This window comes from Pimephales promelas, chromosome 12, assembly GCF_988280905.1.
Source record: "Pimephales promelas chromosome 12, fPimPro1.hap1.1, whole genome shotgun sequence".
NCBI classification, from domain to species: domain Eukaryota; kingdom Metazoa; phylum Chordata; class Actinopteri; order Cypriniformes; family Leuciscidae; genus Pimephales; species Pimephales promelas.
The window spans coordinates 7,786,930-7,810,058 of NC_142780.1; the positions used below are offsets into that span (position 1 = coordinate 7,786,930).

Here is a 23,129-nt window from a genome sequence, read left to right on the forward strand (position 1 = left end):
CTCTGGGGTTGGATGTGATGGTACAGGAGTGGCCGAGGTCACCCCTGTACGCATTTCCCCCGATTGCTCTGCTCCCAGGAGTTCTGGAGAGGGTTCACCGAGTCGGGGTCTTTCTACTGTTAGTAGCCCCGCGTTGACCGGCCCGAGTATGGATGCGGGTCGATACTTCACCCCCGCCCAGATCTATGGAGGTTGTGGCTTGGCCTCTGAGGGGGCCCAGCTCATAGAATCGGGTCTCTCGACTGAGGTCGTGGAGACCATCCTCCAATCCAGAGCTCCGTCCACGAGGAGATTATATGCCTTGAGGTGGCAATGTTTCACCTCTTGGTGGGGAGAACACCAGTTGGACCCAGTTAACTGCCCGGTGTGGCGGTGCTGGAATTCCTTTGGGGCATTTCTCCACAGGGTTATCCCACTCCACACTAAAGGTGTATGTGGTGGCCTATCTGCTTACCACGTCCCTTTGAGTGGAGCTTTTCACGGGAGATACCCATTGGTAATTCTTTTTCTTCGTGGTATTGTGAGGTCAGACCAAGAGAAACTAATCTGCTCTGCCCTCTGAGGGCTCTAGATGCTTATGTCCACAGAGCTGCCCTGTGGAGAAAGCCTGAACAGTTATCTGTTTGTTTTGGACCTCCGAAGAAAGGTTGTCCCGCATCTGAGCAGAGGTTGAGTAAGTGAGTGGTCGAGGCTATCTCATTTGCATATGAGTCAGCCGGTCAGCCTTCTCCTTTGGCTGTCTGGGCTCACTCAACCAGGGGTATGGTAGCTCCGCTCCAGGGGCGCAGGTGCTTTCGTCTAAATATGTGCCTGATTTCATACAACGGACACCTGCTCGCATGGCGGCGTTGGTATTAGCGTTCCCACGGCGTTTACACGCAGCTCGAAGTTCCCTGAATGGGAACGTCTCTGGTTACGTATGTAACCCTAGTTCCCTGAAGGGAACGAGACGCTGCGTGTCTATGCCATACTCCCAGCATGCCCGTGAGCGCTTGCTTCAGTCCTATCAGAAGCTGTTGCGCTTGTGTTTCGGGGATGCTTTATAGTTTCCTGGTCGATACGTCACCCCGCCTATGACGTTCCGTCTCGCCATTGGACAGATTTCATACGTGCTTCATGACTCGTCACGCAGAGGCGTTCCCACGGCGTTTACACGCAGCGTCTCGTTCCCTTCAGGGAACTAGGGTTACATACGTAACCAGAGACGTCTACTGACAGTCTACTATATTACTCTAATGAGAGTTAGTTGACACGTAGTTGAAAAGTTACTTATAATTAGTTTAGTAGAACGTCTAAAGTGACTACAAGCCTGTAGGTGGGGGGGTGGGGGGGTTCGGGTGATTCAAACGAACTTGTTGTAGTTTAGGACAAGTAAGAAATCTTATTTATGAAATCAATCGACAAAAACAATCAAATACATTTTTAAGTCATTAAATTCAAGTTCACATAAACTTTTCCCTCCACTGTGGTTGTCTGTCATTCATTTTCCATTCAGCATCACTCAGTGCGTCGCGTCCGGTTACGACAGTCAACATGATGAAACTCTCTCCAAGGAGATTTACTGTTACTATTATACTTGCCATGTAGATAAAGCTCTATGGTTTTGCATAAAATGACCATATTGCTGGACTGTATTGCTGTAATTTAACAGTGTTCCTTTATACCGTGTGTCTGTTAGATCACAACACAGGAGAGCACTATCATTCTTCACACGCACAGTAACTGAAATTTAAAACTGTTAAAAGAAAAGGCTAAATAAACTATTGTATAGATACAGTAGATGGCAAAAAATGCATCTCAAAATGCATCAGATTTATGCTTTAAAGTACAGAATATTTAAAATTTTCTCATGGGGGAGCATGCCCTCGAACCCCCCTAGGGGAGGACTTTATATAAACCCTAGGGGGGTCCCCCCTTTCAATAGGCTGGCTACAGACCTGGACTATCGAAATAAAGTGTAACCAAAACGAGCACTTGATTCACATATCCGACATAAAATATATTGTAATACACATAGAGATAGCGGTGTATGAGACACAGTGTTTGTGAGTGCTGACCACTACCCGTACGTTACATAATGGCTGTCCATGCGGCTGGTAAAGTCATTCTGTGCATCTGGGAGGCTCTGCAGAACAAAACCCAGCACCCAGTGGAGTCCACCTGGAGCCATGAGCCTGAATGCACACATTCTGCACAGATGGATGTGCCATAGCTTTCAGTGAATTGCATCAGCCAGGGTGGTCTATTTTTACCATTTATTTAAAAGCTGGTGTTTTATCTTATAAACATGCAGAAAGCTTGAAGGGTAGATATGTATGAGAAATGAGGGGGTATTGATCCTTGGAGGCTCGTTTTTTGGAGTTCCTGGATATCAAAACCAAACCGATGAATGTTTTAAATTATGTATGTCATAAGTTGACTAAACAAAGTAATTTCAACTAAATTGTCCAAGTAATGCTCAACATGATTTAGACTACATGACAACAGAAATATAAAGAACAACAAGGGCAACAACATACCAAGCTCAGATATGGTCACAAAGTTCAGTGATGCCTAAACAAGATGGGAGTCTTCTTGTAGTCTTTACAATGAGTTTCTCTTCATCCCTCCACCTGTTAAATTCCTATTAGCCCTAATGACACTCAAGCCTTTGAAGCAGCATACAGGATTTTCTTTCCTTTCTGACACCTGTTAAAGAAAGGCGAAAACTTCAAAAGGCAATCGTAAGTGGCACCTCGCAAGGAGAGACGCGATCGCACTGCCGCTAGACCGTCATGCCATGATCTTGATGCTCGGTGAGAATGCGCAGTTTGTCTGCATATCATTGTCTTGTCTTATCAATGCAAACAATTATTAAAAGGCAATAAATCCGTCAGGAATCTTTTATCACCTGCAGGCAGTAAGTATTACAAAATAGTCTCTGAATACTGCGCGTGCGCGAGCGATCGGTTGTTTGTGTTTGTAGCTCCGGAGAATTTCTTCACAAATCCTTGATTTTCTTCTTTACCACTTATTTATAAACAAGCACTTTCTATTTTTATATTATGTGAACTTATCCTCGATAGTATTCCTTATAAAAAACAATTGGATTGCTTTGATATCGCTACTTATATCCAACCTCCCTAAATCCTGGCTACTAGCCTTTAGCCCGCTAGCATTCCACGCGTGCCCTCTCGCCTATTGATCGTCTCATTTTACACCCGTTTCACTGAATCCTGGTTATTTCCGACATTTCAATCCTAAATTAGTAGTGATAGTTGTAGTATCACTACTAATTTACTGATCATCCGTTATAATGGCGAACATATCAGATGCGTGTCTAACATTACCTTTGAGTGCAGATGAAGACACATTCGAGCTCTTCACGGTGAAGCAGGAGCTGGAATACGTCGAGAAACAGATCCGCGGTCTGCTGGTGAAGCAAGCCGAGCTGCTGGATCGGCGCTCAACGCTTGAAGCATCACGCGCCGACGCTAACAAATCAAATCACTCTTTGACTCCGAGTTCATCTACGCCGTACGTTACTCTGCCGAGGAAGATGCGATCATCTAAGGCTTCATTCACTCCGGCACCGAAACAACATGGACCATGGATCACACAGCGGAAGACTCGAGCCAGAGCTGCCTCTCCGCCCCTCCCGGTCTTCGAGATCTCCACCCGGAACCGCTTCTCCCCTCTTCGCGAGCCGGAACGCGATGACGCCGTGATCATCGGCACATCCATAGTCCGCCATGTCCGCGCTAATTCGGATAAAGGTAAAGTGCGCACTCACTGCTTTCCTGGTGCTCGTGTTCTTGATGTTGCTGCACAGGTTCCCGAGATCCTGAACGGGGACGAGCGCGTCGGAGCTGTTGTGCTGCACGCGGGAGCGAACGACATCAGGCTGCGGCAGACGGAGGTTCTGAAGAAGGACTACAGGAGCCTGATCGAGACGGTACGCAGCACAGCGCCTAAAGCAGCGATCATCGTGTCTGGACCGCTTCCCACGTACAGACAAGGACAGGAAAGGTTCAGTAGACTTTTTGCATTAAATGAATGGTTAATGTCATTGTGTAATGAACAGGGGCTGCACTTTGTAAATAACTGGCATCTGTTTTGGGAAAGACCGAGGCTGTACAGCACAGATGGTCTCCATCCCAGCCGAATCGGAGCGGCTGTGCTGTCCGACAACATTTCCAAGACATTACGCACCAGATGACTAATGAGTCAAAGTCCAAATTACAGCCTTTGCGGTCCAAACTTAACTAATAAGCATAGTGTGGAACATTATATAGAAACTGTGTCTATTCCTCGTTTAGTGAAGCCAAACAATAAATCTAGTGTAGGATCTAGCAAAAATCTTATTGTAATTAAACCAGAAAATCTAAATATCAGTCAACAAAAACAATTTCTAAAGCTAGGTCTCCTAAACATTAGATCGCTCACACCTAAGGCGGTTATCGTAAATGAAATGGTCACAGACAATAACTTCGATGTTCTGTGCCTTACTGAAACCTGGCTTAAACCAAATGAGTATTTCGGTCTAAACGAATCTACTCCGCCAGGATACTGTTATAAACATGAGCCTCGTCTGATCGGTCGTGGCGGCGGTGTTGCAACAATCTATAAAGATATTTTTAATATTACTCAGAAAACAGGTCACAGGTTTAATTCATTTGAAGTACTTGTGCTAAATGTTACGCTCTTAGATGTAAGAAGGAAATCTATATTATCTCTAGCCCTGGCTACTGTATATAGACCTCCAGGGCCATATGCTGAATTCCTAAAAGAGTTCGCAGACTTTCTCTCGGATCTATTGGTAAATGTCGATAAAGCAATAATTGCTGGAGATTTTAACATACACGTAGATAATACAAATGATGCTTTAGGGGCTGCGTTTACAGATTTATTAAACTCCTTTGGGGTCAAACAAAACGTCAGTGGTCCCACTCATCGTCTAAATCATACACTAGATTTAATTATATCATATGGAACCGATCCAACTGATATAGATATTATACCGCAAAGCGATGATGTCACTGATCATTACATGGTGACTTGCATAATACGTACTGCTGAAATATGTCATGTTGCGCCACGTTATAGACCAGGCAGAACAATCCTTCCAACCACTATAGATGGATTTTCAAATAGCTTACCTGATCTATCTAAGCTGCTAAGTGAACCCAAACAAACAGATGAATTAGAGGAAATGACTAGCAGTTTAAGCACCATTCTTACTAGTACATTAGATATTGTTGCGCCAATTAGATTAAAAAAGGTTCGAGAGAAAATTAAAGCACCGTGGTACAACAGTGCTACGCATGCTATCAAGAGAGAAACTCGCAACTTAGAGCGTAAATGGAAACAAACTAATTTAGAGGTCTTTAGAATCGCGTGGAAAGACAGTATGTCACGTTATAAAAAGACACTAAAAACAGCCAGGGCTGAGCATCTCCGCAAACTAATCGAAAATAACCAAAATAATCCAAGGTTTTTATTTAACACCGTGGCTAGACTAACAAATAAACAGACATCACCAGAGCAAAATATACCTTTACAGTTTAGTAGTAATGATTTTATGAATTACTTCAATGCGAAAATAGAAAGCATCCGAAACAAAATTATAAATGTACAATCCGCTATGGTGTCTTATGATTCAGCTTCAATTATGGACCCTCTAGAACAACTAAACCGCTTTACAACGATAGGACAGGAGGAGCTAAATAAACTTATCATTGCATCTAAACCAACAACTTGTTTATTAGATCCAATACCCACTAAACTACTGAAAGAACTATTACCTGTAGTGGAAGAGCCTCTCCTCAATATTATTAACTCGTCTTTATCTTTAGGTCATGTCCCAAAAATATACAAGCTGGCTGTAATAAAACCGCTCATTAAGAAACCGCAATTAGATCCAAATAACTTGGCAAATTACAGACCCATTTCAAATCTTCCATTTATGTCCAAAATACTTGAAAAAGTAGTGTCCGCTCAATTGTGCTCTTTTTTGCAAGAAAATGATATCTATGAAAAATTCCAGTCAGGATTCAGACCGCATCATAGTACAGAAACTGCGCTAGTTAAAATTACAAATGATTTACTTTTAGCTTCTGACCAAGGCTGTATCTCAATACTAGTCCTACTTGATCTTAGCGCTGCGTTCGACACTATAGATCATATAATACTCTTGGATCGACTACAAAACTTCACCGGTGTCCAGGGACAGGCATTAAGCTGGTTTAGATCGTACTTATCGGACCGTTCTCATTTTGTCTGTTTAAATGGGAAAAAATCAAAGATAACGTCAGTAGACTATGGAGTACCGCAAGGATCAGTTTTAGGCCCTCTGCTATTCTCAATATATATGCTGCCACTTGGTAATATTATAAGAAAACATGGAATTAATTTCCACTGTTACGCTGACGACACTCAATTATATATTTCATCACGACCAGATGAAAACACTAACTCATCTAAAATGACAGAGTGTCTCAAAGATATAAAATGCTGGATGACGCGTAATTTCCTGCTATTAAATTCAGATAAAACGGAGGTATTACTTATTGGTCCAAAAAACTACTCACAAAACCTCTCACAATACAACTTTAATATAGACGGATGTCCTGTTACTTTATCCACAACAGTAAAAGACCTGGGTGTTATACTAGACCGCAACTTGTCGTTCGAAAATCATATTTCATATGTTACAAGAACAGCCTTTTTCCACCTTAGAAACATTGCTAAGCTACGTAACATGCTATCTATTTCTGATGCAGAAAAATTAGTTCACGCATTCATGACCTCGAGACTAGATTACTGTAATGCTTTATTAGCTGGTTGTCCTGCATCCTCAATAAACAAGCTACAGTTAGTACAAAATGCAGCTGCTAGAGTTCTTACTAGGTCAAGAAAATATGATCATATAACACCGATTTTATCATCTCTACACTGGTTACCTATTAAGTTCCGCATCAACTACAAAATACTACTACTGACCTATAAAGCCCTAAATGGTTTAGCACCTATGTACTTAACGGACCTTCTTTCGCCCTACAATCCACCGCGTTCCTTAAGATCACTAAATTCAAGGCTTCTGGTCATTCCTAGGATATCGAAGTCCAGTAAAGGAGGGAGGGCGTTCTCGCATTTAGCTCCAAAACTCTGGAATGGCCTTCCCGATACGGTCCGAGCCTCTGACTCGCTGACACAGTTTAAAACTAGATTAAAGACGCTTCTCTTTAGTCAAGCATTCACATAATGCTTACCTTCTAGTCGTCTGTTATGCCATACGGAACCGTTTGCCACTGAAACTGCTTAACGCACCAGTGGGGCTCGACAGCCTTTTAGACAAACGGGTCGGCGCGTATGGTTGGGTTGCGGAGAGTTCAGGTACCGGAGAGTTTGTGAGTTATAACGGAAATTATTATGAACATCAGCTATGCTAATTATTTCCCATCTGCCTTTCTGCTGTTATCTCGGGACGCTTGTCCCGAGAAAAATGGCGTTCGTCAGGTCCAGTTTTGTGTCCAGCCTCTCACGGGGATTTCGGATGCCCCAACGCCTGTGATGAGACGACTCAACGCCTGTGATGAGACGACTCAACGCCTGCGATATGTTATGGCGCCGTTTGATTCATAAACAATATTTATATTTAATATTTATATTTAAACAATATGAATGTAAGCCAGAGGAGAACTGGCCCCCGACTGAGCCTGGGTTCTCCCAAGGTTTTTTCTCCATCCAATCTGATGGAGTTTTGGTTCCTTGCCACTGTCGCCTTGCTTTTGGCTTGCTTTGAGCTTGCTCAGTTGGGGTTATTTATTTAGTGTTTAGCAATGTTGTTGATCTGTGTTGTGCTACTTACATGTTATCACTGTGAAGCTGCTTTGATACAATCTGTATTGTGAAAAGCGCTATATAAATAAATGTGACTTGACTTGACTTGGTGTGACGGTACGATCAGCAGTGGCCGCGAACATAACAGCTCACAAACTGCAGTTTTCACAGAATTGCATTCTCTGTGTGTGTCGATTTCGGTGGGCGTTCCATTTGAGTGTGTAAACCTTGTTACACCGTGGCAATCCCTGGGTGCTTCAACACTGAAAGAGTTTTTAATTTATATTTTTTGTTTTCTACTAAAAGAGCAAAGAGTTCCCACAATAGCTGTCTCTTGTGTTTGGGCATTCAGCATGCTGATTCTGCTTTTGTGATAGTTCATGTTCTCACTGCGGGAACATGACTATGGCAGTGTTAAGACCGAGACTCGCTTACCTCAAGGAGGTGCAGTCCCTGCTTATGCCCCGAAATGCTGGTCCCTAAAAATAGAGCTACTTCAGCATGTAGCCAGGGTGATCTGACGATTACTGTGAAGGCTTCCCTGCCCAGTCAGTGTCCGTGGGCCCCTCACGCCACTGTAACGCAGCAGCCGGTGGAGCCTTCAAAGGAGCGCACTACTCCTTCACATGGGTGACCAGTCATTTCCATTGGGGTTCCAGCTGATGGGGAGCTTCAGTCCTCCAGAGATGAAGATTTGGTTACATTGCCTCCTTCGTGGAGCGTAACGTTGCCCGAGTCTGATCCAGAATGGGCGGCTATGTTTTCCTCAGGCGCCGAGAAGGTCGGGTTTGTGTGGAACCCTCCAACACGTCCCGAACGTTTTAGTCTGGTCTAACCGATGACTAAAGCCAATGGCCAGGCTGCTTCTGCCCTACATGCCATGGAGCTTCTGCAAGTCCAGCATGCCCAGGCACTCATGGACATGCACAAGGGTGGTTCTATCTCAGAGCTCCTCTGGGAGCTCCATATGGCAACTGACCTCGCCCTCCGGGTGACGAAGGAAACGTGTTTCCGACGTGTTTCGTTGGTCAGGCGATGTCCACCCTGGATTTCCAGGAACGCCACCTTTGGCTCAACCTGGCGGAAATGAGGGATACCGATAAGTATTGGTCCCTGGACTCCCCCCTCTCCTTGGGTTATTCGGCAACGCAGTCAAAAGATCTTTGCCCAACAGTTCTCGGCTGCCCAGAAGATCACTGGGTGAGCTCGCTCAGACAGGACAGTGGCACCACTGAAACTATTTCAGATGCTCCTGGGGCATATGGTATCTGCATCCATGTTGACGCCGCTCGGATTAATTCATATGAGGCCGCTTCAACACAGCGGCTTGGCTGTCGACATCTGGGCGATAATTGACGGAGACAGAGCCAGTGAATCCAATGGCGCAGACCGAGGGTCAAGGGAGCTGAGCGACATCGCCTAGCGTCTCCGGCGACGATCGTCGAATTACAGTGTGACAGAGGACAGAGGCCGATGGGAAGGAACCTGCTGCAGCCGAAGGGGTGGAAGGACGGAGTGCAGCGGTTGGCCCGTAAGTAAGTAGCGGAAGTGACTGACTAAGGGGGAGCCGGTGGGATGAGGGAACCCGGAGAAGTCACTACGCTGAGCGTCTCTAGGTGGGAGGAGCCAAGAGTGAGCCGATAGGTTGACAGGCTGAGATGAAGCGGAGGGATCTGAGACCGAAAGCCTCTCAGACAGGCGTTGCTGGTGGTTGCATGACATGTAGCTCGACATCCTGGTAGGGCATCGCCAGAGACTGCGCAGGCCCTACAAACGTCCAGTAGCCATTGGGCTGGAGGACTGGCTAAGCTCTGTTGGAGAGGATGACCATAATTATGAATAAATTCATACCAATATCTTATTATAGGGTTAAGGCTAGTATAAGGGTTTGGTTTAGGGGTTGTTGCATGTATATGCATCATTCACTGTTATTATTATAGTAACTACATGCAACATATGTAGCAAGGACACTGTCCAATAAAGTATTACAGAAAAAAAGTTATTAAAATTGTAAGGAGGACCACTTTTTTTTGTATCCTAATTCAACAACATGATAAAAGCTCCAGCAATTGTAATATGAAAATGTTATACCATCACATGCCTAGTGTTGATTTACTTCAGTTCAATAACTGTGTAAAGTTCATTCAGTGATTTGTATACTTTTAAATATTATGTTTCATAATATTTCTGTTGTGTTCTGTTGTTTTTGAACAGTGGATTATTTTCTCATCTCATCTCATTGTTTTGAGGAAGCACTCCGTCCCTTGTTCATGAAATGTTCTAACAAAAACCTTAAATCTAAACATGCCTGCTGCCTTGATGAAAAGACCAGTGGTGCTATTTGCAAGATCTACCATTTCAACACAGTGGCTATGCAGGTCAAGCTGCTTCATCAGTCACGTTTGCTGGTGTATAGTTACTGTAACAGACGCCAACTCCTGCGAAGACCTCAGATGACGCAACTCTGAATCAACATGAACCAATGCTCCATTTTTCTAAATGTCATAATCATTTGTAAACAAACAAGTATTCATTACTAGCTAACTGTGATTTTGTATATGTACATTTCTAAAAACAGGTACAGTAACTTAGACAGTTACCTCTGATAACAAATTACTCTGAATTGTAATTTGGACTGAATAGCATTTTCTGTAAAGCTGCTTTGAAACATTGTCTATTGTGAAAAAAGCTATACAAATAAATTTGTATTGAATTTAAACAGTATGGCTGTTTGGGTAAACCATATACCAACATCAAACAAACACCTGGGACTAGCATGCAGATTTTGGTCTAAAGGTATTTTAGACTCTAGTGCTCGCCTTTCTCAGAATATTTAAAAGTGCAACCTCTGGAAGGGACCCACATGCAACCCACGTGGTTTCACTTGAGCAGATCTCTCAACCACAGAAGGCCATGTAAACATCTTCATGTGCTTAGCATATCGTCGGTGTCCCAAAGCAGGTGTTTGACTGAGCGGTGCAAACATCCGGTTGGAGGAGGCCTTCGTGCCACCCAGTTAGCGCTCTTTCTTCTTCAGGAAGGGGCTCAGTTATCTGAGTCTGTGATCACATCAGCTGCTGATCTGAAGTCAGCTTCATGCCTTTTTTCAGATGGCTGTGTTGAGTGTACAGAGGCTGGTCTTAGATCAGTGCTGGAAAGTTTGACACCAAGCGTGGGATGTGAGCTAACTGACACCAGATCACAAACACAACCGTGAAGTGCTTCTGTTTCTCTTGATCAACCATGTGATCCAAGACAATATCTCTGAAAACACTGTGAACCAGTCATGCAAGATGAAAACAAGAAAATTTACATTCAAACAGTTTAAGTTTCAGAGAATCATTTTTACATTAAACATGTTGAAGTTTCAGAGAATCATTTTTGATGGCTGATGCCGATATCTTAGAGAGGAGGGTACATGATGACATATTAAGCCAATCATGCTGTTTAATTTAAACATAAATAACACATGCAAAAAAAAAAAAAATCAAAGTTATTTTACATAATATTTGATCAAATAATTGGACATTAGTTATTTTAACAAAAAAAATGAATCTGTTTAACATTTTTAATGGCAACTGCATGGTATAATTCTAAATATATATATATATATATATATATATATATAACTTTTGAGTTCTTAGTGCATCCTGCTCTTATTGGCCAGATAAACTGAAAAAACCTACTGGAAAGAAAAACTTACCAGCAAATGCTGGTCAATAAAAACTGCCAAAAATCAACCACTAGAAGCAAACCCAGCAAGGATTCTGATGCTCAGAGCAGTTCAAATGTCACACAGCAACACAATCCATTCATGACACACTGAACAGCGCCAGTGTGCCATGAACAGTAAATATCCTTTAACTATTTATCTGTGAATCGGATTACAGTAAGCTTCAATATGCAGACAGAATAAATCAGACACATGACCCTTTTTCAAACCTAACAAACAACAGCTCATTGTGTGCAGACTGTATGACACTCTATCAGCTACAGTGTCTCATTGTGTACACAAACACACACAGACGGAGAAAAACATTTGCATGTTAATAAAGGAGAGTCGCTGATGCTACACAGGGTTTGTGCAGGAGAAGCATCTCCATGCTGTTCCACTTCCTGTCCTGGCACCACTCTCACACACACACACACACACACTGTCAACACTCGGCACGCTACCCGACACACACCTCCTCCCTCCCTGCCGACCTTCACACACCCCTGGAGTCTCCAAGAAACCCAATGACCTGACAGACGGGGCCTGGTGGATATGTGCACACACACAGACAGAGAGACCCTCCCTTTTTCCCTCAGGCAGACTCCTGTTGACATGCACTTCCCAAGCATAAGTAAAACAGCCGGATAATGAGAACGTGCTGAACAAACACACATGCACACAAGGGGAACTCCAGCTTATAAACTGTTGTTAGTCAGTTCCTGCAAACAGGCCTTGCTTGTCTCTTCATAACACCAGCCAGCAGAGTTCATCCAGGAATCTCATTATTTTGCAGTGAATCTGCAGTAGATATAAGGAAGTGATCGAATGTGTCTGTCTGTGAACTTTAGATTTGACAGAGTTATCAACAGAGACACTGTACTCAGCTGCAGCTGTGAACATGGAGCAGAAGGCTGCTCATGACAGTCTAACGATACAATCACTCATCCTCATGATGTTATATCACAGCAGTCTTCAAGCTTAGAGATTCGGGTCTTTTGAAGAACAAGTTAGACAGCAAGTTCTGACAGATTCTGATGGAAGGGACTGTCTCATTACACAATCCATATGTGCAACAGGTTTCTCTACTGTGATATACAGGGACACAGACACCTGCAAATGTCAATACTGTTATTTTACGTCGCAAGTTTTGAAAATCATTTGGGTTAAATCCAACTGTTCAATCCCAAATTAGCGCTGCCTTTACAAAATAGAATTGGGCCAACCCTTCAAATTTATTTTATTGAATAACGTTCAAGTATATTTTCCAAGTAGTTTGTATTTTATTGTACTATCAATGTACTCCCAGATAGCAAACTGACATTGAATCAACGTGGAAATATGACATCGAAACAACGTTGATCTGACATTGTTTTGCTCATCGAATTAACGTTGAACCAACGTCAGACGGGTCATTCTTTCAAAACTAACGGAAAATCAACTTGAAATCAACGCGTTGTTTCAACGTTATGAAAGCAAACCAATTTTCGATTTCATTTAGCTTTGAATAATGCCGCGTCTGACGTTGGTTCAACGTTAATTCGATGAGCAAATCAACGTTGTTTCAATGTCATGAGAGACGTCGTTTCCACGTTGATTCAATGTCAGTTTGCTGTCTGGGCTAGTACTATTTCAATACTTCTTGGCAGGTGATATGTTTTAAAAGTGCTTTCTTGTACTATTACTGTTCTTATACGCTTTTGGAAAGCCCTTCTTCATTGCTAAGAAGTTATAAATTTAGTTTTATCCAGCACTCCTTACTGTTGCAATAAGCGTAAATCACTCAGAACGCTTTGTAAACTATCCATAATATTCAGAAAGATTTGTTTTGCTTAGGCATTTGACTGATTCACTGACTTAAACTCTGATTAATTTGTGATTCAGGCATCACTTTTGATGTAACATTGTAATAGAAAATGTCATATTGTACTCATGGTTCAAAACTGGGCCACACTAATTTCACATTTGTCATGTGAAAACAACTACTTCATTTAACCCACACCTCCAAACCTACGTACTGTACGTTTGAGACCAAAGATCTGGAAGCCTCAAATCGAAAGAAAAGAAACAAATCAGGAGTCTGAGTGAACATGTCACAACAAACAGCTGCTTCTGTGACTTCCTGTTTTTCTACAATGATCCCATGCTTAAACAATTTGAAGAAATGGTCAAGCTGTACACTCATGTAATGGACAGAATGAAAACAAGAGCACGTACCAAGCAAATCATCCTGTTCCTCTCGTCAGCACTGCAGCTGGTCCGATCTGGAAGGAAAATATAAAGACATATTAGCAATGCTATAATGGCATGCTGTCTGCCTGAGAAAGGGCAAATATAACTGACTGCTAAACTACAAAAGGAAAATAGTTGTGAAGACTGGATATGCATTACATTATATGTCCAACAGAAACTGTAATCGGACCATTTAGAAGCAGTTTACAGTATATAGACAAATTGTCAACAAGTAAAGGTTGACTGCTTACTTTTTTTTTATTAATAATAATAATAAATAGATAAATTAAATGTTTGTCCACATAATCATCTGATCAAAATGTAATAACTATAAACTGAATTTCGTGGGATTTTGACTCTTCAAAAAACTTGGATTAAACTACTTAATTCATATGGATTACTATAATTATGTCTTTGGGCCCTATCTTGACTTTTCCCTCCACAGACGCACGTCGGTAAACTAGGAAATGAACTTGCGCTAACTTTGGCGCAAACAATCGCTGGTGCTATTTTGCAGTTCCAGAAAAAAATTGCGGCAATGACCAGAAAAAACCTGGTACAAGAGTCATTTATCCCACCGGTAAAATAGCAAAAGCGTCCAAGATCCGCCCACAAAGTTACGTTTCGTGCTTGATACTTACGTTTCAGATTGTTAAAATAGGGCACTTTGTGTATTTTCGTGAAAGTTTTGGTTTTGTGGACTGTTTTTAAATGGATGGACAAAAGTGATGCAAATAATAAAAACAAATTAATTTGTGATTTGGAGATAAATGTAGAGCTGTCATAGCCTGGATGCCAGCCCGAACTCCGTCCGCAACATTTTTTGGACGGGAAGTTCGGTCTGGACTCGATCCATTGAGGAGTAATTATGATCGGTTCAGAAATCATCGGGCCAATCATATTGCCAGGGCGGGCTTTATACAATGATTGACAGGTGGTCTTCAGTAACGTAATCCTCATGTCATCAAAGTGCGCTTGTCAAAGATGACTGCAGCTGGAGAATTGAGATGTATAGATTCCGCTGTCACGTCTTTTGTAAAAAAAAAATCGACAGCACATTCATTTTAATAGACAAACAGAGAACTGCAATCAAGGCATTTGTCGATCGGAAAGATATGTTTGGCGTCCTTCCTACATGATTCGGGAAAAGTGTAACTTCTCAGCTAGCTCTGACGGTCGTTAAGAAGATGGGACGTAATGAAAAGCCTGTGGTCGTTTATGGGTAGATGGGGCTCACAGCCTTGGATGGCAACCTGTCTAAGAGAAGGTCACTCTGAAATTAAATCGGGACTATGAGGAGTTACGCCCCACAGTCCGCTATAAGCATAGTAAAGCCAACCATGGAGCACAAAGACATCCCAAATCCTATACTTCCAACGGCGGGAGTCCGTAGGAACACCGCAGCGGACGGTGGTGCTGGTCCTCCTCCGGGAGGACACCATGACAACGGGACCTTAAACCCAGAGATTGTCTCAGGGAGGGTCCTGTCTGACTACACCACCCCGTCCAATGCACTCATGCGCTGTCGGAGACCAGTTGTAATGGGAACCTTCAACGCATGCACAGTGAGAGAAGAAGCGAGGTTGATAGAACTTGCACATTGTGCAGAGGAAAGGGGAGTGGAGATCCTGGGGGTCCAAGAACACAGGAGAGTGCAAACTGAAGACCCGATACTGTACCACAGAGTGGAGAGAAGCACGTTCATTTCCGTATCAGCGTGGAAGAATGATGCCCAAGCCGCAACAGGAGGTGTCGGGTTAATGCTGGCCCCACGGGCACGTAAGGCTCTACATCGGGTCTACCACCACACCGACAGGATTATGTGCGCAGAGTTCTTGGATAACCCAGTAACAACAGTCATAGTTGTGTACTCACCCACCAACGTGGCGCCATCTGACGAGGTGGAGAAGTTCTTTGAGGACCTTGTAAGAGCGGTTCGCGGCGTCCCAACGCACAACTTCCTGGCAATCCTTGGGGACTTCAATGCGAGGCTTGGACCAGAGGACGTACTCTTCCCCTACCATGACTCTACCAACCGCAATGGCACTTACCTCACTGCCTTCCTCACCGAGCACGAGTTACTGGCGGCAAATACCATCTTCCAGAAGAGAACAGGAAAGAGGTGGACCTTCAGAGACCGAGCCTCAGGAATGCTACGGCAGCTAGATTACATCTTAGTGAGGAAGAAGTGGAGGAATTCCATCATGAATGCTGAGCCATACAGCACTTTTAGCTCTGTGGGCTCAGATCACCGTGTGGTCTCAATGAGGGTTCGCCTGAGCCTCAGGGCCCCCAAACCAAGCCCCAAAATCCGGTATAACTGGAAAGCTTTCTCAAGCGACCCTGGCCTTCTAACCAGATACACAGAGGAGGTGAAGAGACGATTCCAGCAGCTGGACAGGGGAGCGGGGGCAAGCAGCGAATACAGGAGATTCGTCACAGTGAACGAGGAGGCGACCAGACTGTGCGTGCCTAAGATGGAGAAAGTCAGAACCTCCCTGCGATCAAAACACCCAGAGGTCATTGCAGCACGTGGGATGGTGGAGGAATGCCGCCTCAACTTTGAGCGGGAACCAACTGAGGAGAGGCGCAGTGAGCTGAACGAAGCAAAACAGTTTCTTTTCAGAACCTATGATACCATCAAAGGGGAGGAACTGATGGAAAGAGTGCGGAGGGTGCAGGTGGCGCAAGGGGAACGGCAGTATGGGGAAGCATGGAGGGTCATCAATGAAATGACGGGGCGGAAGAGGACCAAGGAGGGACAGGTGAAGGGACACAGCCCGGAGGAGAGGGTGGCGACCTGGTCAAGCCACTTCAAAAGGCTGCTGGGAGAAACAGCAGACGTGGCTGTGGAAGAGGAAATACAATCAGACCTCCCAAACCTGAACATCAATGATGGTCCCTTCACACTCGGTGAGCTCGTCAGGGCAAAAGCCACAGTAAGATCGGGAAAAAGCGCTGGCCCGGATGGCATACCCCCAGAGGTGCTGAAGAACTGTGATCTTGATGACATCATTTTGGAGTTTTGCAACCTTGCTCTGCTTCACCATCGGCAGCCTGATATGTGGTCTCTATCAAACATCGTGCCAGTGCCCAAATCGGGAGACCTCTCGAAGCCAGACAACTACCGAGGTATCAGCCTGACCTGTATCACTGCCAAAATCTACAACCGCATGATTCTAAACAGGGTCCGGCAAACAATCGACCCTCACTTGAGAGTAAATCAGAATGGCTTTCGAGTAGGGCGAACTGCTACAACCCAGATTTTGGCACTCAGGAGACTGATAGAGGAGGTGAGGAAGGACAAACTGACTGCAGTCTTATGTTTCATAGACTTCAAAAAGGCATTTGACTCGATTCACCGAGGGATGATGATGAAGATCCTGAAGGCATACAGAATTCCTCCGAACCTACTCCGAGCAATAGAGTCCATGTACTCAGGGACAAGGGCCAGGGTGGTGACTCCAGATGGCAACAGCGAGGAGTTTGACATCCGGGCTGGAGTTATGCAAGGGGATACATTAGCCCCCTTCCTCTTCATCATAGTCCTTGACTATGCACTCAAGAAGGCAATCAGTGGGCGAGAGCAGGAACTTTGACACCAAGGAAATCAAGTCGGCACCCGGCAGTAGTCTTGACAGACCTTGAATATGCGGATGACATCAGTCTGCTCTCCAATAGCATGGAACAAGCTCAAGAACTACTACACAGGGTGGAGCTAGAGTGCACTAAGGTTGGCCTTAGGGTAAATGCGAAGAAAACCGAGGTCATGACCTACAACATACCACCGGAACATCAACCTCTGATAACAGTAGGAGACACTGTGCTGAAGGAAGTTGAGGATTTTAAGTACCTGGGCGCATGGGTTAACTCAACAGAGCGTGATCTAAAAGTGAGGAAGGCACTTGCGTGGAGGGCCCTGAACGGCATGAACAGTGTATGGAACTCCAGCCTCTCCCGCCAAATCAGACTCAGCTTATTCTACGCAACGGTAGAGTCTGTTCTCCTCTATGGCAGTGAATGCTGGACACTGAATCCAACCCTAGAGAAGTCCCTGGACGGGTGCTACACCAGGATGCTCCGTGCAGTGCTTAATATCAGTAAGGGAATGCATGTAACCAACAAAATCCTCTATGAGGGAGTATCAAGAGTGACCGACAAGATTTCTGTGAGGAGAATGAGACTTGCAGGACATTGCCGAAGGCATCGAGAGCTGCCAGCCAGCAAGCTGGTGCTATGGGAACCAACACATGGCCACAGGTCAAGAGGACGCCCCACGCTAACATACAGGGACATACTCAAGAGGGATGCGGGAGCCCAGAGCACCAACGAACTGGCCGGATGCATGGAGAATCGGGATGCATGGAGGCAACGATGGAAGGCTCGTCTGAGGACGACTTAGTAGTAGTAGTTGTGGTTTCTGCTTTGGTGGCACTCATGGAGAAGTAAGTAAAAGAAGTAACACTCTTTATTTAACTTCTAAAATAAATAAAGTAGGCTACGTTCTGTATTTGAAAACTGCGCTATGCAAAGGAGTTGACTTATGCGTTGCTCTGATTGGTTGGTAGGTCTACCGACTATCCAATTGAGTGCAGAGGGGGGGGGGGGGGGGTTGTCCTGGTTCGGTTACGACACGCCTCATAATCAAAGCCCAATGGAGGAGTTTCAGACTCATATTCTTTCTTGAATATGAGTTTGACGAAGTCAGGCTGGGGCTGTCACGATTTTTTCATCATTTTTTTTTTATTTTTTTTTTTTATAATGATTGAAACTGTCCTCACATCCTGATAGCAATCAATAATAGAAGTGGTCCAAATATTAAAGGGCATATTGCAGGTTAGAGGACCCAACGAGTCAATGCATATAAAAACAATGTAGGAACTAGATTTTCTTTAAAATATACGTATAAACACGCTACAGAAGCTTCTGCAGTCGTTTTTGTGAGAAAATTTTACTTCCGCGTCTGAAAATGGGCGTGGCGGGCGTGACACAATGAGTGGGAGAGCCGGCGATTCACACAACAGGAAAACAATGGATCGCATGACATTTCGGACGCTGAGGAAATACTCGTATGACGGATCAAGCCATAAAGTTATGAGCCTGCTATGCTAAAGAGATCAGGGACAGGCCAGGATAATGTCAGACAGAATGGTCAGAGAAAAATTGACCTGTGATGTGAGGAGAACAGGACAGGTGCCTTTAGGTGAGAGACGTGCTTATAGTAGGCTATACACGTTCGCTAACGATATACATTGTGCTCACAATATTGTACAGATTATTATGATCCTATAACAGGCCAGCAGACATTAGTATGTTTATGGTAGATTTATGTACTATTAAATGTATAAAAACTTTACTTGAGTATATTTCTATACTAAAAGCATAGGCTATACTTAGGTAAATTTTTAATACATATTTTTCACCTAGGTTATAACATAAACAGAACATTAAAGATTTGAGTATTTAAACAACCAATTTTGTTTTTCAATTACAAGTTCTATTTAGGGCATGACATGACTAAGTTACCCATATAACACTATTTGATGCCATATTGGTAGTATACGACGATCAATATTCTTGCTTCGGCATACCACGTTGAACTCCATCATATTGCCGGGATGCTAATCATATGATCTGAAGTGAACGCTACACACGACCGCGTTTTCCGAGCCGATGCAGAAGAGAAATCCCGTCTCTTCACCTGCTCAAACCGCACCAGGAACGAAAGATAGGCTATATAGCACCGTCACTTTTATTGTAATGGAAACTTGTGGACTCGATCTTGAAGTCCTGACAGGCTGGAGTTTTTGCAATCTGCACAAACACAATAATTTACCATGACAATGATACATTAAAATACAAAAACTAACGAAAGCACACCGACTGACGAGCGCTCTCACTGAACACCAGCCTGCTCTCCTCTGAGCCGAGGCTGCGGCTCCCTGATATGACGTCAAATGACGCGATGTTGAAAAAAAAAGCAGTTTTTACTAGCAGTCCAAGAAACGCTCACTTTATCTTTTAAATTAGTGCCCTTATGTTATTTTAAAACATTTTAAATCCTGCATTAACTTTTCATATGGTATTTTCATACAAGGTTATCTATAAATTTCGATTTTTTTTTTTACCTGCAATATGCTCTAAAGAGGTATGAGAAACCCGAAACCCGGGAGGAATGAGGAACGCGCTGTCAAAGAGCCCTCGTCGCAGCGAGGAATCTGCGGTGCCATCGAGCACGTCTGAATAGAGTCCTCCGCCATGGATGATCGAGGCGGTGCGCTGGAGTAAGTTGCCGGGGGAGGGACTAACCCGCTGCCGGCCACCTGGGTTCTGAAGTGGCGGCTGCCATCTGCAAGGGAGTGCAGGAGTCACCACTGTTCACCATGATCTGGAGCCTGCCACCATCAACCACGATGGGGAGGAGCAGGGAACGGAGAACTCTTGCTTACTGCCTGAACTCGGAGGAGCCGTCACCGTCCACCAGGCGGCGGAGGAGTGTCGAGCCGTCCACCAATCCAGGATCACCGCAGTTGTTTACAGTCAGTTTAATCACTGTTCTACATGAATTCACTGCCTTTATTGAAGCACACACTCACACATACAAACAGTTACTCGCACACAGAGATTGTGCAATGCAAATATTAAAATCAAGTTTTAAATGTGAATATTTTTCTTACACGAACGTACTTGTATGCACTTTTATGGACTTCAAAACAGAAACTGGCCAATCACTGCCATTATAATGCTTGGAAGAGCAAGGATATTTTTTAATATAACTCCGATTATATTTGTTTGAAAGCAGAATGTCATCTTGAGGCCAAGTAAATCACCTGGGTAATTTTCATTTTTGGGTGACCTATCCCTTTAACCGTCTTACCTATCCAGTTAGCTTTAACTTGTCAATTCCGGTGAATGACCAATACCGCTACTCCCTATATGCATTCTGCATAGGGCACCAACTACCACAGAGGGCATCATCCATTAACATCCTGTTTCATCAGGACAATGACTGGTTGTACATGACCTTTTGTTTTGACTAATTGTATTATCCTACCCTATCTCACGACCAATTCGTACGAATTCGTACGAGTGATTAAAAAGTGGCTAATTCGTACTAATTCGTACGACCTCACTCGTGCAAATTCATACGATTTGTCTAAACCCACGTGACGGTTATGTTTAGGGGCGGGGTCAGGGGTAGGTCATTCGTACGAATTCATACGAATTGGCCAATTCGTAAAATATGTACGATTTAGCAAAAATCGTACTAATTTGTACGACTGAGGTCGTATGAATTGTTACGAATTAGCCACCTCGTAAAATTCGTACGAATTCCCGTGAGATCGGGTTGTATTATCTGCTTTGTGTTTCCTCCAAATGAATCATAAGTTCATAGTGTGTATATTAGCCAGGGTGATTCAAAGTGGAGTTTTGGGAAGCCCATGTTATTAAGATTCCCATGAGCCTCTGCTGGTGGGAAACAGCACAATAAAATGTGTCTCACGAGAGCGCACCAGCCTCAGAGACTCACATCTGCATATGCATCTTGTTAGTCTCGAAGCCTCTACAATGCTGGGTTAGCAATAGCCTAGAAGCCGCTAAGAGTGCAAATGAGACAAAGATCTTGTTTTCGTCTCTATTGTGGCTCTTCTGTATTTCTGCTCTTGTGGGGTCAGCCAGGACACGCTGATGCAGCACTGGTTTCTGAATTGGAGAGTGTTTTTGCTGCAACACTCAATAGCAGTGGAACCAGTTCAAATTAGTGGTGAGAATGTTCTGCTGTGGATAAAACTGAAACCAGCTGTATGGTAATTAAGCTAAATGGAAGATTTCAAATTACTGTAAAACAATATTTCAACTTCGTTCAAACCTCCCTGTTCCGTAACAGCAATAAACAAGAGGCCATAAGAGGTTTTGGACTTTTTTAAGTGTTTAAAAATGGGTTTTAAGCTCTGCCTGAACAACTGAGTAAACTTCAGTTGCACACAGTTATTCCTGCTGGAATGAGAGTGTGGCATTCGTTAGTATTAAAGCTTTATGCTGATGAATCATAGAAATATAACTTTCCTTTACCGTGTAAATCAGAAAATGCTGCAAACGTATGATGTGCATTTTAGACAGCCATTAACAGGACTTTAATGCACCAGTAGGACCCTATACAGTTTTTTTTTCCAAAAATCAGTTTTATTTTATTTTATTATGTTTGTTCTGTTTACATTTTTAGGAACCCTCAAAGTTCAAATTTTTAATAACCAACACAAACACCCCTACATAAAAGGATCAGACACCCATATCTTGATAGCTCCGCCACAAAATTCACAAACACACTAAGGGCCCTATTTTAACGATCTGAAACGCAAGTGTCAAAGCACAAAGCGCAAGTAACTTTGTGGGCGGATCCCAGCTACTGCATCTGTGTTGATGAGATAATTAAAGTGTATGCGCGTCGTGCACCCGCTACATTATGGCCAAGCATGCGCACTTAAAACAGCGTTATGAACAACACGCAACGCGCCACTGACTTTAGACCAGGTTTTTTCTGGTCAGTGGTGCATTTGACTGTAAAATAGCACCAGGGAATGTTTGCGCCGAAACACCCCTCCTTTTTGCGCCAAAGATTAAGAAGGAGAAAATTCTTGAAGTGCTTGAATATCTTTCAGTATGCCTAGTGGGATTCTGTTCGAGCCAAGAAGATGTGCTGCTATAACAATTACTCAAAACCTTAGCAGAACATTTCATTTGTTGCTAGTCTTGCGTTGACATGAACTAAAACGTGACATAGCTCAGGGATCAGGTAGCACAGAGGGGAGGGGTGTGTGTGTGTGTGGAGGGGCGGGATGAGTTTTTTTACTTCCCTACCATCTCAGGCTTTCTCGACCGATTTTTAACATCGTATACCATAGCTTTAAGTTTTATAAGCACAAATGCTCGCCTTGCTCTGTTCTGAGATGAGCGTTCGTGACTCTCCTGTTCAAACTTGTTCATCAAAATGAACAAATCTTTTTTCGAGTCATGACACGAAGGGTCCTAGATAAGGCCCCTATTCATCGTCTGGTATCATTTAAAGCCCGTTGAAGCTGCACTGAAACTCTCATTTGGACCTTGAACCATTTGGTTCCCAATGAAGTCTATTATATGGAGAAAATCTTGGAATGTTTTCATCAAAAACCTTAATTTATTTTCGACTGAAGAAAGAAAGACGTGGACATCTTGGATGACATGGGGGTGAGTAAATTATCAGCAAAATTTTTTTTGTTTTGTTTTTTTAATGAACTACTCCTTTAAATAATTAGTTTTAAATGTCATAAAATGTCTTCACGTAGAGACACACGTTTTTCACATTGTGGCTCTACACCAGTCAGCG

At 43.5% G+C, this 23,129-nt stretch overlaps 1 protein-coding gene across 1 annotated transcript in view; it reads right to left on the bottom strand.

The window, feature by feature from the left end:
- The window catches only part of LOC148976928 (uncharacterized), a 189,449-nt gene that overhangs the window by 48,941 nt on the left and 117,379 nt on the right, over positions 1-23,129 (bottom strand). The window contains exon 4 of the mRNA XM_089117456.1: positions 13,751-13,797. Within this exon, the coding sequence (XP_088973582.1) occupies positions 13,751-13,797 (47 nt within the window). The remainder of the gene's footprint in view (positions 1-13,750; positions 13,798-23,129) is intronic.